The sequence below is a fragment of the Cynoglossus semilaevis genome, chromosome 16, assembly GCF_000523025.1.
Source record: "Cynoglossus semilaevis isolate Cse_v1.0 chromosome 16, Cse_v1.0, whole genome shotgun sequence".
Taxonomy (NCBI): domain Eukaryota; kingdom Metazoa; phylum Chordata; class Actinopteri; order Pleuronectiformes; family Cynoglossidae; genus Cynoglossus; species Cynoglossus semilaevis.
This window is the reverse complement of record NC_024322.1, coordinates 8,383,680-8,397,233: the sequence shown is the minus strand read 5'-3', so window position 1 is coordinate 8,397,233 and position 13,554 is coordinate 8,383,680. Positions and strand designations below refer to the sequence as shown.

General features: G+C 43.7%; 1 protein-coding gene across 3 annotated transcripts in view; it reads right to left on the bottom strand.

Annotated features, from left to right (window-relative positions):
- LOC103391942 (cyclic AMP receptor-like protein A) overlaps nt 1–13,554 on the bottom strand; it is a 55,857-nt gene that overhangs the window by 19,381 nt on the left and 22,922 nt on the right. For all 3 annotated transcript variants that reach the window (XR_522844.3, XM_008328430.3, XM_025063870.1), the window contains exons 10-11: nt 10,454–10,501; nt 3,904–3,986 (exon numbers count right to left, since the gene is read on the bottom strand). Coding sequence is in view for 2 of the 3 variants with exons in the window: in XM_008328430.3 (XP_008326652.1) it covers nt 3,904–3,986; nt 10,454–10,501 (131 nt within the window). In the remaining variant the exon portion in view is untranslated. The remainder of the gene's footprint in view (nt 1–3,903; nt 3,987–10,453; nt 10,502–13,554) is intronic.

Below are 13,554 nucleotides of genomic sequence, written 5' to 3'. Positions count from 1 at the left end.
CCGCCTCCTCGCCACTCTCTTTGAGGGATGAATAATAACTGCTGCTCTGAGATTTCCTCCCTCGTTTTTCAAAGTGCAGCATCAAGATGGGGAAAGGTCTGCCTGGCCCTGGTTGTGTATGCGGGCGTGAGCGCAAACACACACACACACACACACACACACACACACACACACCATAAAAACCAAAGATGCCCTGAAACATACACACAAACACACACACACACACATGCACACGCACAAACATGTGCACCCGCTGTCTTGTTCTCTCTGTTTTGCCTGGAGCAAGGAAATCAGATCTCCACAAAAAAAGGGAGGGATGGGGAGGTACACTGTGGGGTGTCCATACAAAATTCCCCCTGCAAGCATGTATCGGCCTACACACACACCGCAAAAAGCCCCATGCAGTATCAAGGGACACTGAGAATAACTAGAGGAATTCAAGCTGCCTCCTGGAGCGACAGGGTGAACTCAAGGTTACAGACATATCACTGGTTCAAGTCCCGTCGCCCGGGTCTGCCGGTCCAGGCTGATGCAGCCTTCTGCACCGAATGCTCAAAGGTCTGGCCTCCTGCCTAAGTCTTGAAGAGGAGGATAAAGGGAGAAAAAAAGGACGTGAAATGGGGAAGGACAATTCTCCCTGTTTGGTGTCAGGAAGGGGAAGATGTACGACGGTATAAAAAAAAAGTCCCCTTAAAAAACAAGCAGGTTTTCCGGGAGGAGCACTTGCTCATCAGGCCGGGGAAATCAGCAGCTAGGTTCCAAGGAGGGAGTTTATTTATGCAAACAGGCGAACAAGCACGCACAGTAGGAATCTAGACAAGCCTTGTAAACAAACACACACCCACACCATAAAGCACACAGGGGAGGCGGTGTGAGGAGCAGACTGTGAAAACTCTCATGCCCGGGTAGTGGTTACGCGCACACACACACACACACACACACACACACACACACACACACAGAAACACTCGTAGTGCGGAGAGTGGCAAAGAAAGGAGTAACAGAAAATGGGAGGGAGAAAAAAGAGGACGGGGAAGTGTTTAGGTGTGAGCGGTTGGTGCTACTTTGGAGCTGCCAAATTAGGGGAAGTGAGTGAGCGAGAGGGTGAGAGATAGAGAGGGTGAGAAAACGAAGAAAGGCAGAGAGATGTGTGTGTGCCGTGAAATGATGAACAACCACACGTCCACGCATGTGTGCGAGAGCGCGTCAAGGAAAAGTATCGGAGCGCTCTCCCATTTCAATTCGCAACAGCTGGTGTCGAATTAACACATTTACCAGCATGCATTTGGAACAGATTAAAATTGAGTGTGGCGTGTGTGTGGCGTGACTGTCTGTGTGAGTGTGTGAGTGCATGTGTGTTTGTGTGCGTGTGTGTGGTAGCAGACGAGGCCAAAACAAGCGTGTTTGTGTGTGGGAGTGTCTGTGAACGCAATGGATTAAGGCAGGGAGAAATGGCAGAGAGGGTGGAGACAGGGGTGGATGCAGGCCATGAGGGGTGTGAGAGAGGGGAGGAGAAGGAGATAGATGGCTAGAGATAGAGAGAGTGGGTGTGTGTGTGTGAGAGAGAGGGAGAGAACAAGAAGGGAAAAGAGAGTACTCTACCCAGGGGCTTTAGTTGCTGCCCTGGGCCGTCTCCCTAAACCCTGGTCTGATCTGCTTTAGAGCTCAGATAGAAATAATCCTCCACTCAGTCAGACACACACACGCGCACCCGCAAAGTAAAACACAAAATGGAATGCTCATAGACAGTCATGCAGAAGCACTCGTTCACACTCGTGTACGCGCGCAGTCACCTACACACAGCACACGGACACACACACACAGCAAAGCACACACTAAAGTCTGTCTGATGTGCACCGCTTCAACATGGCAGAGCGGAGCGACATCAGCACGGCACCGTGACAAACACTTTACACACTCCGGCACTCAGCAAAGGGGGGAGAGAGAGGTGGGGGAGGAGGGTGGAAAAGGATATGAGTCGGTGGGAGGGCGGAAAGGAGCGAGGCGAGCGAGTCGGGAAGGAGGTAAGAGGGAGGGGAGGCTAACAAATTAATAGAAGCTGGAGATGTATACAGCCGGCGCCGCTGCCGAGCAGTGGTGGAGGGGAGGAGAGTGGCGGTGGTGGAGGAGGGGGGAGGACGACGAGAGAGCAATTCATTCCTGTTTTCTCCTCGTTCGCTCTCAGGAGAAGGCAGAGTGGAGCGGAGCGTAGCAAGCAGCCACCGCTTGTTTGCTCAAGTGAGGGAGTGAGAAAGAGAAAAGGCAGGGAACGGGAGAGAGCCAAGGCTTTGTATGACAATGGAGAGGGAAAGTGACGGAGGAGAGGGGGAAGGTTCGGGGAGGTGACATGAAAACATTGTGGGGAAGAAAGACCAGACTGCAGATGAGGATGATTGGAAATATGACGGCATCCAATATGTTTCACATTTGCATGTCAATACAGTTTCCAGGATGTGAAGTCTTTCACTAGGACCATAACCACGATGTCATAATGCTGGACGATGTATCGCCAAAGAAAATATTGTGTCATGTAAAATTATTGCCAGAGAGGAGAGATCATTGTGTATCTGTGTGGACAATAACAGTTTTGGAAATAAAAGTATAATATTTGAAGCTAAAGTATATTAATTCATCATTAAGGTTAAGTAGTTGTTTTCTGTCAGTCATATAAAACCATCATTTATATGATGTAGCAATGTAATGAAATAAATGTAGCTTTAAATCCAAACCGATTCACTCAAAGTACTTCTACTCAAGGTTGTGGTGGAATGTTAAAAAATATGATATGATGTGTAATTAAATCATGCATTTTAAAATTAGGATACAGTTTACATACAAATAAACTATCTAGTACTTTTACAGATTTGTGCAAACCCACAGTACAATTACTGTGAATGTACTCACTTAAAATGTGAATGTACTCACATCAAGGAGTAAAAAAACTTTCCACCATACAAGACAAGCATTGCGGTCTCATCTTCCATCACTGTTCACCAAACTATCTTGTGCGCCAATGTCACTAAATGCATCCAGTACAACTTTTGCAAAAAGCAAAAAAGGTTAGATGCATTAGTGCCACCTACAGGCTGGAGTGTATCAGTGTCAGAGAGAAGAAAGAACCAGGGGTGGATGAGGAAAGGGAGAAGAGGGCGTTTTGGGGTTAGCACAGGATGCAGTTTGTCATCTTTATCAGCCGACAGCCCCTGCATGAGATGGAGGCGGATGCGTAACGGAATGGATGGAGAGATGAACGAGCAGAAGAGGGTGAGAGGGCAAGGGGGGAGGGGAGGGTGAGGAGGGAAGGGCAGGCGCAGTGTTTGAGCAGAGCCTTTGAAAGACGTTGACCCTGTAATTGACCTGTGTCTCCGCCTACATTGCCGTGGCGACAAGCAGAGCCGCCACAGCTAATCACTTAGTAACCCTGACCTGTCAATCACACCGGTTCCGTCAGGAGGAGGGAGGAGGAAAAGGGGAGCGAGGAGAGTGGGAGTTGTGTCAAATCAAGGAAGGAGGGAGAGAGGTATAGAGAGAGAGAGAGAAGGAGGAAAGAGAAGGAAAGAAGGAGCAATATCAGCATCGGGGGAATGATCATTTACTGGACCACTCTCCTCCTCCCACCAACTCTGAGTCGATGAGGCCCTGGTTTCTAAAATAAGCCAATAAAATGCTCCATACTTCCTATACACACACACACACACCAGATGCACAATCTACTTTACTGTGCCTCAGATAAGAAAAAGAGCAAGACAGGAGGACGGGAAAAGCAGAACAGGGAGGAGGGGGGAGGAGTAGGTGACGGTAAAAGATGAGATAAGACAGCAGTCAGAGTGAGGCCAACATGCAAATGAAACAACTGAGCGCAAAGATGTGTGCGTATATGTGTGTCGTACAGGTGCGCGTTACCTGTTGATGAGTGGGAAGATGGACACCAGCAGGTACACAGAGGGATACCACTTTAACGGCTTGATCTCCTCGGACAGGGAGACCTGGAGGAGAGAAACCCAGTGTCAGCGTCTTAACTGGAAGATCAGTGAAGTGAGACAAACAACGGCGGCCAATTAAACCCTAATGAAATATTAACCTGCTGATAACACACAATATCCATGCAGTTATGAGGAGAAACGTAGATTCCAATTAAACTGGAAGTCAATAATTTGCCATAATGTGACAGGAATGAATTCAATATCTCTTGGACAAGCAGAAAGGCAGGCAGGCGGGAAAAGAGCGAAGATGTGGCAGCAGCGAGATGTCGGGGGGAGCTGGGGGGTTGGCTGGTTGACTGACTGGCTGGCTGTGGAGAGCTTTTACAAGCCGTTATCTAATTCCCAGGAGAGGAGGACTCTGGGGTCTGGAAGAGGCTGAGAAGAGCGGCCCCTGGATCGATTTTCTGCGCTGTGCTGTTTTTTTCCCCCACCTCCTCCCTAAGGTCAGGACGCCGCAGCCAAGCCAGCGCAAAGCCTCCCTTCTCCTGCTCTGCTTCTCTCCCACACACACACACACACACACTTGAACTCATACACACACACATCGGAGTCAGAGCCAAGAGGCAAGCCCACGAGCTCTGGTCTCTACCCCCACACGCTTGAAATTAATTACTCACCAGAAAGACCCCGAGGCGTGCAAGGTTTAACGCAGGCATTTTAAACAATTGGAATGAAAATCACGAGAGACCACCGGTGCTATTGTATCTCTACATGTGTGCGTGTCAGTCTGCGCTGCTGGGTGGGCACTGACTGTGACAGCCAAGTTTGAACAGTTTAACAAATGCTTGTGGGATGTCATTAAGCCAGACAAGACACTTCATATGGAACAATCAGGAAACAATTAGGCTCGGAACTATTAACAGTCTCTTTTCCACAGTTTGGATCATTTGTGCTTCGATTGCCAAATCTTGTTGGATTAGTACCAACAACAGATTCTATATAAAGATATGGACAGAGCTATTTATTGCTTTCAAAGACGTTACCAGGGGTTCTCCGATGGTTCTGGAAGTACTTTCTAGTGCATGTGAGTCAATGAAATGAAAACTGGACTTGATTTATTATACCAGTTGTAGTTTCCTGAAATGTTAGCGATTTTATTCACTGACCTCGAACGTCATGTCAATTTTGCATATAACCATACAATTGACGGTAAGGCCATGAATCATCTTTAATTACAGCAACATTAGAAATTAGAAGGTTTATTTCTGATAGATGCTTATGAAAAATGTGATTGGTAGTTTTTTTTCAGACCCCTCCCCTAGTGTCTACCAGTGGTATTACAACAACTTTCTAAGTGGCTTTAAACATTCAAAGTCAGAGGGGACATCCATCTTTAATATACAGTATAAGGACACTCATGATGTCAGCGTTGCAAAACGTCAGTGGAACTGTAGCGTTTCTGTAAATTATTATTATCGGACAGTCAGGCTCCTTTGTAATCTCATTTTTACCTACTGTATCTTTGTAAATGTGTGGTGGTTTGGGAAGAACATTTCACAGTCACAAGAGATTAGGGCCAAGTAAGTTTGAGTGTGAAGGATGCAGCGTGGATAGAGACTGACATCTGTGGGTGTCTCTGCTGTTTGTGGAGGAATAAATGTTCCACAAATTAGGGAGCCATGTCATCTCTATACAAAATTTAGGTGAGGTGTAGAGACAGGCAGCTGAGGAATTCCAGCTTGCTCGAGACAGGATGTGGAATAGTGGAGGAGGAGGCGGGGGAGGAGGACGAACCTCATGTTTTTAATTACAGTCCTCCTGTGTCAGAGGCCCCTGCGCTGCTCGGCAAGCAGAGGGGAATGAGACCGTAATTATCTGCCGCGGGCTCAACGATCCCAACATTAATGATGCATGCTAGATTACAGACGGTTATGGGGAGCCTATCCCATCCAGCAGCCCCTGGACTCGCTATCGCTCGCACTCTAATCACAAAAAAAATCAACTCTTAAAAGCACAGCATCAGGGCTTCTGGATAAAAGATAAAGGAGAGTTGAAAGTTTATGCTGATAAATGAAAGGCCACAAATTAAGAGATTAATAAAAGGAAATTTGTGTTTTTTTTAATTTAGCAAAAACGTTAATTTGCCTTCCATTCATCAAAACCATCAGGGATTCTCTTACATTTAGAGGGAACTCCAAGTTAAAGCCGTTTTTCACAATTCCACATTTTCTTTCTGATTGACAATTATTTTTGAACTTTTGAACATCACAAGCAGAGCAGCACAGAGCTGGGTGAGACGGTTACAGTTCTGTAAATTTGACCTTTTGTCTCTGAGTAAGAAACATTTAAAAACTGACTCGAAACATGCACTAGAACAGTTCACTAATACGGATGGATTCATTTCAAGGGTAGTATACTGAGTCGCTGTAAAGACACAATGTCTTTTTTTCATGAAGATGTGATGGTGTCCATTAAACACATTGTATTTAATCCAAAATAATTAGTTTTAACCCAAATTTGTGTGATTTGTTTTGTACAGATGGATGGACTGATGAATAAAAATGATGAAATCTAAAAAAACTGATTGGAGGTGGATTGATAGATGAATGAATATGTGGATGGATGAATATCAGGTTAATAGATGGATAAATAGAAGGATGGATAGTCCAATGGGTTAATAGATTAATTGATCAAAACTGCTTAAAAACCATGTTTTAATTTTTTTTTACTTTTCCAGAATGTCAGTATTTCAGTAATATGTCAAAATGAAACAGGTGGGCACATTAAATGAGAAGACTAAAGAGCCACGGACAGCTTAACAGAACAGTATGCGGTGCGGATACTCACACATGCACACACACACACACACACATACAGTAAGCAGACATATCACTTTGTGACTCAAGGCGAAGCTCGTGTGGCTCAGTAAACAAACACCCTGGGAAGATAACGAACAAGCAGCTCGCTGTTTGCTCAGCCAGCTTTGTTGCTACCCGACGGGACTGAGCTGCTGCGTGTGCAGTTGTGCAAATGTGTTTAAAAGTAGATGTGTGTGTCTTTGTGTGTGTATATTACATTCAACAACGGCACAGACGAGTTTTGGATTGAAGCCACGTCCATGAGCACATTTTGGAGTCTCTGCACGATGACAAACGGTGTTTAAGACCTGGTTTAAATGGTTTAGTCTAGAGTTTTTTTTTCTGGTGACGGTTTTTGATCAAAAATTAGGACCTGGTGTAGGTGTGTGTTTGGTGACTTTACGTAACACATTTAAAAGCATTCATGGCACTGGTGCACATTTTTCCCCTCACAAGTTCAAATCCTAAAAGGATTTCAAACAACTGGTCCTGATGACATAAAACTTTATCTCTGAGGATAAAAAGCGAATCGTTAGGTTGAGGTTATGGTAGAATCTATGGAGAGCACATTGGGCCAACTGCTTTATATTGGCTGATATTAGCTCTCCTAATATTAGCTCTGCTAATAAGCAACAGTTTGATATTTGCTAATACATTTAGCACATATAATGTCAACATTGTTTGACTGGTTTCCAGCTTGAACTTGAATAAATAATAAATAGTTGCAGGCTCCAGGTAATGTTTGTTTTGGACCTCTCTCCACTTCCTCCTCAATCGTATTGAAATATATGAAATGTATTTCCATATCTACAGAAACTTGAAACGTTTTTGCAAACTAACGGGTGATAATTGCACGTGGACTGTATTTCTGTTCTATTCAGGAATAAGGACAATAAAAAAGGATGAGAATTCAGAACTAGTTCTTCCATCAAACCATTTGTCCAATTCCTTGGAACTTACATAAAAATTCCACCTACTGATTTCACGCATTTGCCTAATGCAGTATTTGCTTGATGCTCTCCAAAGAGTGTTTACAACAGTGTGTTGAGACAGAAGCAGTCTGATGTATGGTCGCATTTAACGAAAAAAAAGACACTAATCTACGATCGATCGTTTACGCACTGCATAGCGTATGCTAATGACTGGCTTGCCGGAGCGCGCAAAACAACCTTTATTTATTCAAATAAGCAGGGTGACGTTAAATTCATCCACGTTCTGTCCTCTGTCATTGCCTCATTCCACTACAGTGTATATTTGACCCAGGTACCTCTAACACACCTTTATTATTTCTGTAGAGTATTTTTTATTCATTCCAGCAGTTTTCACTTTTCATAATGAAATGCCAAATATTTTTTCCTAAATCAATGCGAATCAATAAGAATAATGGAATTGTAAATGGTAAATTCTTATCAGTTCTTATCTTGACTTGACTAGACTAGAATTACATTGACTTTAATAGACACTTAATGGCCTGCACTGCAGCTAGATCATGTGATAGTCAGAAAATATGTGCATTACTACATGGCCACCAGGGGTGAATCACCAACATGTGACTGAGTGCAGCCGACAGCTGACGGCATAAGTCTTACTTGTCACAGTTATATCTGCATATCAAGATAAGCACACAGAGAGACCGAGGTGTGGTTGTGTTGCCTGGGTGAGTCAGAGATAAAACACAAATTGAAAATTGTGAATGTATGAAAGTGTTAGCACAAAACACCAGACGTGTAGACGCATGTGTTTTTCACATAGCAACCGAGAACACGTGAGGCGCAGAAGGAGGCAGATTTGACAGAGTGAATGAAAATCAGCACAGCAGCAGCCGTCCAGCAGGAACCACTTTCTCTTGCTTTCACACACGCACACACAGACACACAAACCGGGGCTCGCTGACTTGGCAGGCACAATCAAGGAGGCTGTTGTTGTTTTTAAAGCATCACAGTGCGCACATAAACTCACCTAAATATTCATGTCCATAAACCTGGCATGCTGTTTTATTCATGCTGAGTTTAAGTGCACGATTGAGAATGAACAAGTGACAGAGGGAGGAGAAAAAAGGAGAGAAAAATTGTGTGATGTTAATGGCTGAGTGACAAACAGATGGAAACAAGACGGCCGGCAGGAGAGGGGAAATACTAGGGAAGAGAGGGAGAGATCAAAACGACTCCCGACTTATTTACACTCTGTGTTACGCACTGCAATTAGACCACAAGAATGGTGTGTATGTGTTTGTGTTGCAATCGCTGGAGACGGCCTGCAGGGTTACAGTAGTTCACAGTGCAGTGATTACATCTGCCACTTAGGGGCAGCATCTACATAACCTTAACCCTAAACTGCCCTCCACACCCTGACCCTGCAGGGTGAGGTGGAGCGGAGCACAGCAGGGCGGAGGAGGAGGAGGTTGACACTGAAAGCAGAGTGGGGCACGCTGCTGTTAGATGTTTAACTTTTCAGGAGCCATGCTGCTGCACTTCCCACCTTTGTGGAGAATGCTGTGATTAATTTTAATGAGCTGCTGTCTCTATAGCGGTACTTGATGTGAGAGCAAGGAAAACTTTGAGAGGACACGTCCAAATCTGTAGCCAGGAGATGAGTTGAAATGGAAAAAAAAAAAAAAAACGTTCAAAAAGTCTGAAATAGGAAATACTTTAGTACAACCTTCTATAAGAATTTATCTCATGAGGCAAGGAAGCAATTTAGTCTTAGACTTTCATACATTACTGGGACTCAGGAGAGACATTATAATACGTCTTATATCACAGCATGAGATGAAGACACACACTCAGTCCTAGGAAAATAGGTATGAACATTTCCATTTCTTTTTGACTTCTTTGTGTACAGCACAAATGTAGCTACATTACGGCTAATTTTGTGCTGATTTTCTTCAGGCTTTTTTTGTGCAACTGACTTTTAGCTGGAGTTCTTGCTATTCATCTTGACTTGATGCGTTTGGTGTTTTGACTTAGGTTTTTAATTTTTGATTTGGCTAATGTTTGCTAACACTAGATGTAGTTCTAGCAATATATCCTGTACATCACCAATTCATTTCAGCTAGTACAACGACCACTGGTACTGTGACAAACTACATCACTATGTCATAAACTAATGATCCCACCATTCTTCAAATTGTCGAGTTTGGAATAAAAATATTTTGTCATTTCAAATACATTGGTCAGATTTTGAAAACAGCATAAAGTGGGTTACAGTGTTAATCCAGTCAAATATTCCTTCAACCAGACCACTGATGAGTTTCAAGGTTAAGACTGTTCCAAGTGCAGTTAAATGATGGTGCAGAATAAAGGCAGGAGTTATGGCGTGTCAAAGCAAATAGTTAAGGGATTATTTTAACAGGAATATCATTTATAATTGAGTAATACTTCGTAAGGACTTTTATAATGTTTCATTTTGCCTTCTGTTTACTGCCCCCTCAGTAAAATCAGAATATTCTGCATAGGTGCATGTCTCCATATTTATATACACACAGTCAAGCACACAAACATGGAAGGTCAAGAGGGCAAATTTCTACACCGCTGGGTCTGACACCTACACAGCGTGACCACAAGTGCTAATCCGGCACACACTTTAATCCTCATGCCCCCAGTGTGCCGGACTGAGTGTGTGTGTGTGTGTGTGTGTGTGTTGAGAAATATGATGATCAGACACACTATTTACCTTCCGTCTCTCCCTCTCTGGGTTGAAGGTTCCCAGCCAGGACTGTAACTGTTCAGAGGAGACATGAAACAGAAAGAAAAGGTCAGGCCACATACTCTCAGCCAAGGCAAACAAACAACAACAACAATAATAAAAAAACCGGGTCAGTCAGTTGGTTTTCTTCACAAGAGAAGCTTCAGACTTAGATGTGGGTGCCTGCAGTGACAAGCTGGAACAAATATTGCATTGGCTAGCACGCCAACACAGAATCCTTCCATCTTTTCCCACATTCTTGCAAAATTACCGAGTTCTCAGTGGGCTGCAGCTTTTTACAGGCAGCCGGGGAGCTCGGAAAGTCGCACAGAGGAGGGAACTGATCAGCTTAAGTGCGCACAATATGACATGAGAATGATATAGGAAAAGGCAGGGGGCAGAGAAAATTGAGCGCAAGTGTAAAAGCGAAAAGGAAAGAGAGAAAAAAAGAGGAAGGAGCGTGGCAGATCTGAAATCTCTGGAGTGAACGTGGGAATAGTTTTCTCTTCCTCTGTCTTGATTCTTGGGGGGGAAGGGAGGGAAAATGTCAACAGACTCACACGCGCATGCATGCATGTACACGCCAGCGCACGAGACTGGGATTTGTAATGGCAGGACAGAAGGGAGAGACGTAGAGAGGGAGAGGGAGGGAGAAAGGCGGGAGGCAGGGGCTGAGAAAGCAGAAGGTTTATGTAACCCAAGACATCGCCGACAAATCTCTGGAGACACAGTTTCGGCATAAAACACACACACTCGCAAACACGCAAAGGCAGTACAAATGATACACATTAACAGTTGTATTGCTACGTAATGACTCGACAACGCCGGGCATCTCTGAGCTGATGTGTAGTCTCTACACACCTTTACGTGACTGTGTTGCTTTTGTGCAGCACAAACAAAAATGACCACATCCGTACTGGGTGACGAGATCAAACGCGGCCCAGAGCAGCCCTTCTTTTCTTTACGCCTGAGCACCGCTATCCATCAAAATGAAAACACAGTCATAATAAACAGCCGTTAGACTGTGGCCGAGTCGCCGGTGAGTGAACCCGGCTTTTGTTACAATCCTGCGAGTGACGGAAAAGAGAAGCGAGCAATTGAGCCGGTTAAGTGTTCAGGCGTGAAGCTGAGCGGAAAGGAGGGAATCACACCCGTAAAACAAACACTCTGTCTCCCCTGTCTGGCCTGATCATGACTCATTGGCTTTAATACCTTTCCAGTGATAACCAACACAGAAACTCAGGACATTTATATTAAATCAGAAAACAAACATTTCTTTACTCTGATTAAAGAAGACTTAAAAGTTGTCATTTAAGTTCCTAAAGCTGGAGGAACACCTCTTTATCTCCATCGCTGGTAAAGAGAATTCAATTATTGTTATATTTCTGTGTTTTAGGGCTGATGCTATAAATGTTGAAGTGTACATATGAACTGTGGGTCACCCCAATTTTTGGTAAAGGTAGATGAGTGCGGATGTACAACCTTTCTGAAAACAATTAAAAAGATGCTCAAATCACTGGTTTCACCAGCTCTGTCACCCAAAGCACTATGAAGGAAAGTACAATGTCAGTGTGTAACTCCATTACCGATTTTTTCTGATTTCAATTTACTCCAATTGACAGCATTTACAAAGGTAATATGCGCAGCAGGTTAGAAGAGTTAATAAAAAAGTTTTTCAAAAAAAGTCGACCTCTCTGCTTCGCATGGCAGACGATCTCTCTTCTCATCTACCACGAGCCCTGCCAAACTTAAAAACCTCTTGCACAACTTGAAACGTACTTAAACTCTGGAAGATGATAAAATGTGTTTTAGTGGTGTTTTAAGTGTTGGATTATGTGTGTTGTTCCAATTTAACCTTGTAGTTAAACAAGGTTGGAGCTTTCTCCGCTCAGTGTGAAGTACTTCCAGGAGAAGGACATATTAGCTCCAGCTTGTGAGCTTTGTTTCCTGTTCTCTAACACAAAACCCTTGTGCAAAATGATTGGGAAGGTCACTTGGTGCACCTCGAGCACTATAATAACCATGAAGTTATTTATTTACTTACTGATCGTATTTGTATCATGCGGACAGTGACAGAAACAACTGAAGCAGTCACTGGGCCAGGATGCAGTTCACCCTTGAAAGTTCACAGGTCCATCACAGGTACCACATACAGCGACAGCCATTTACACTGACATTCACACATGTGATCAGTTTAGAGTGAACAATTAAACTCATCTTGCATGTTTTTAAACTGTGAAAAGACCTTAGATTGCATCAGCAAACAGGTGACCTTCCTATTATAAAACAAGAGCACTAACAATTTTTCCGTATCACCCCTGAATACACAATGATTCAGGGAAAACTAAACTCAACCGTGCTTCTGTATGATCCACCATTGTACTTTCGTTGTAACAGCAGTGTTCTGCATGATCATACAATAGCGCCTGCCGTCTTCAGGTAACATCCAAACCACGAGAGAAATCATGAATCTTGGATGTAAATTAATTAAAATGTTATAAAATTAATTACCTGTCACCACAGTAATAAGCCTAATGTAGGTATATAGCACTCAGTCACGGCAGCCTCAGTAATTCACTTCCATCTCTTTGCTTGTAAACTCGGACGAAGACTGTGGTCAGATTTACAAGCTGAGAGGAATGAAAAACGTTTCCCTAAGTTTTTGGTAAACAAATTCCCATGTTTTAGAGTGATTTCCTCAGGATCCCTTTTTTATCAGAAAGTGTAGAAACTTCTCCGTCCAGCTTACATCCCACTTCTCTTCGCCCATCCTCTTTTTTCCTATATCCTTTTTCTCGTTGCGTCGCCACCTACCCTGCTTTCAAAGCCTTTGAAAGTCTTTCAAGTGAGACTGCCTGCAGCTGAAGAAGAGATAAGGCTTGAGCTCTTCATAAATATGATAGAGAAAGCAAAATGGCAGTGTGAAGGCAGAGAGGGACAGACGCACAGAGACAGTAAGGGGAAGCGGTGCAAAAGGTGGAGAATACAGAAAGAGGAAAGGACGAGAGAGACAGTGAGAGAGGGAGATGAATAATGTGATCTGAATAAGTTATGAGATGCAGGAATAAACCCAGCAACATTCATTCTTT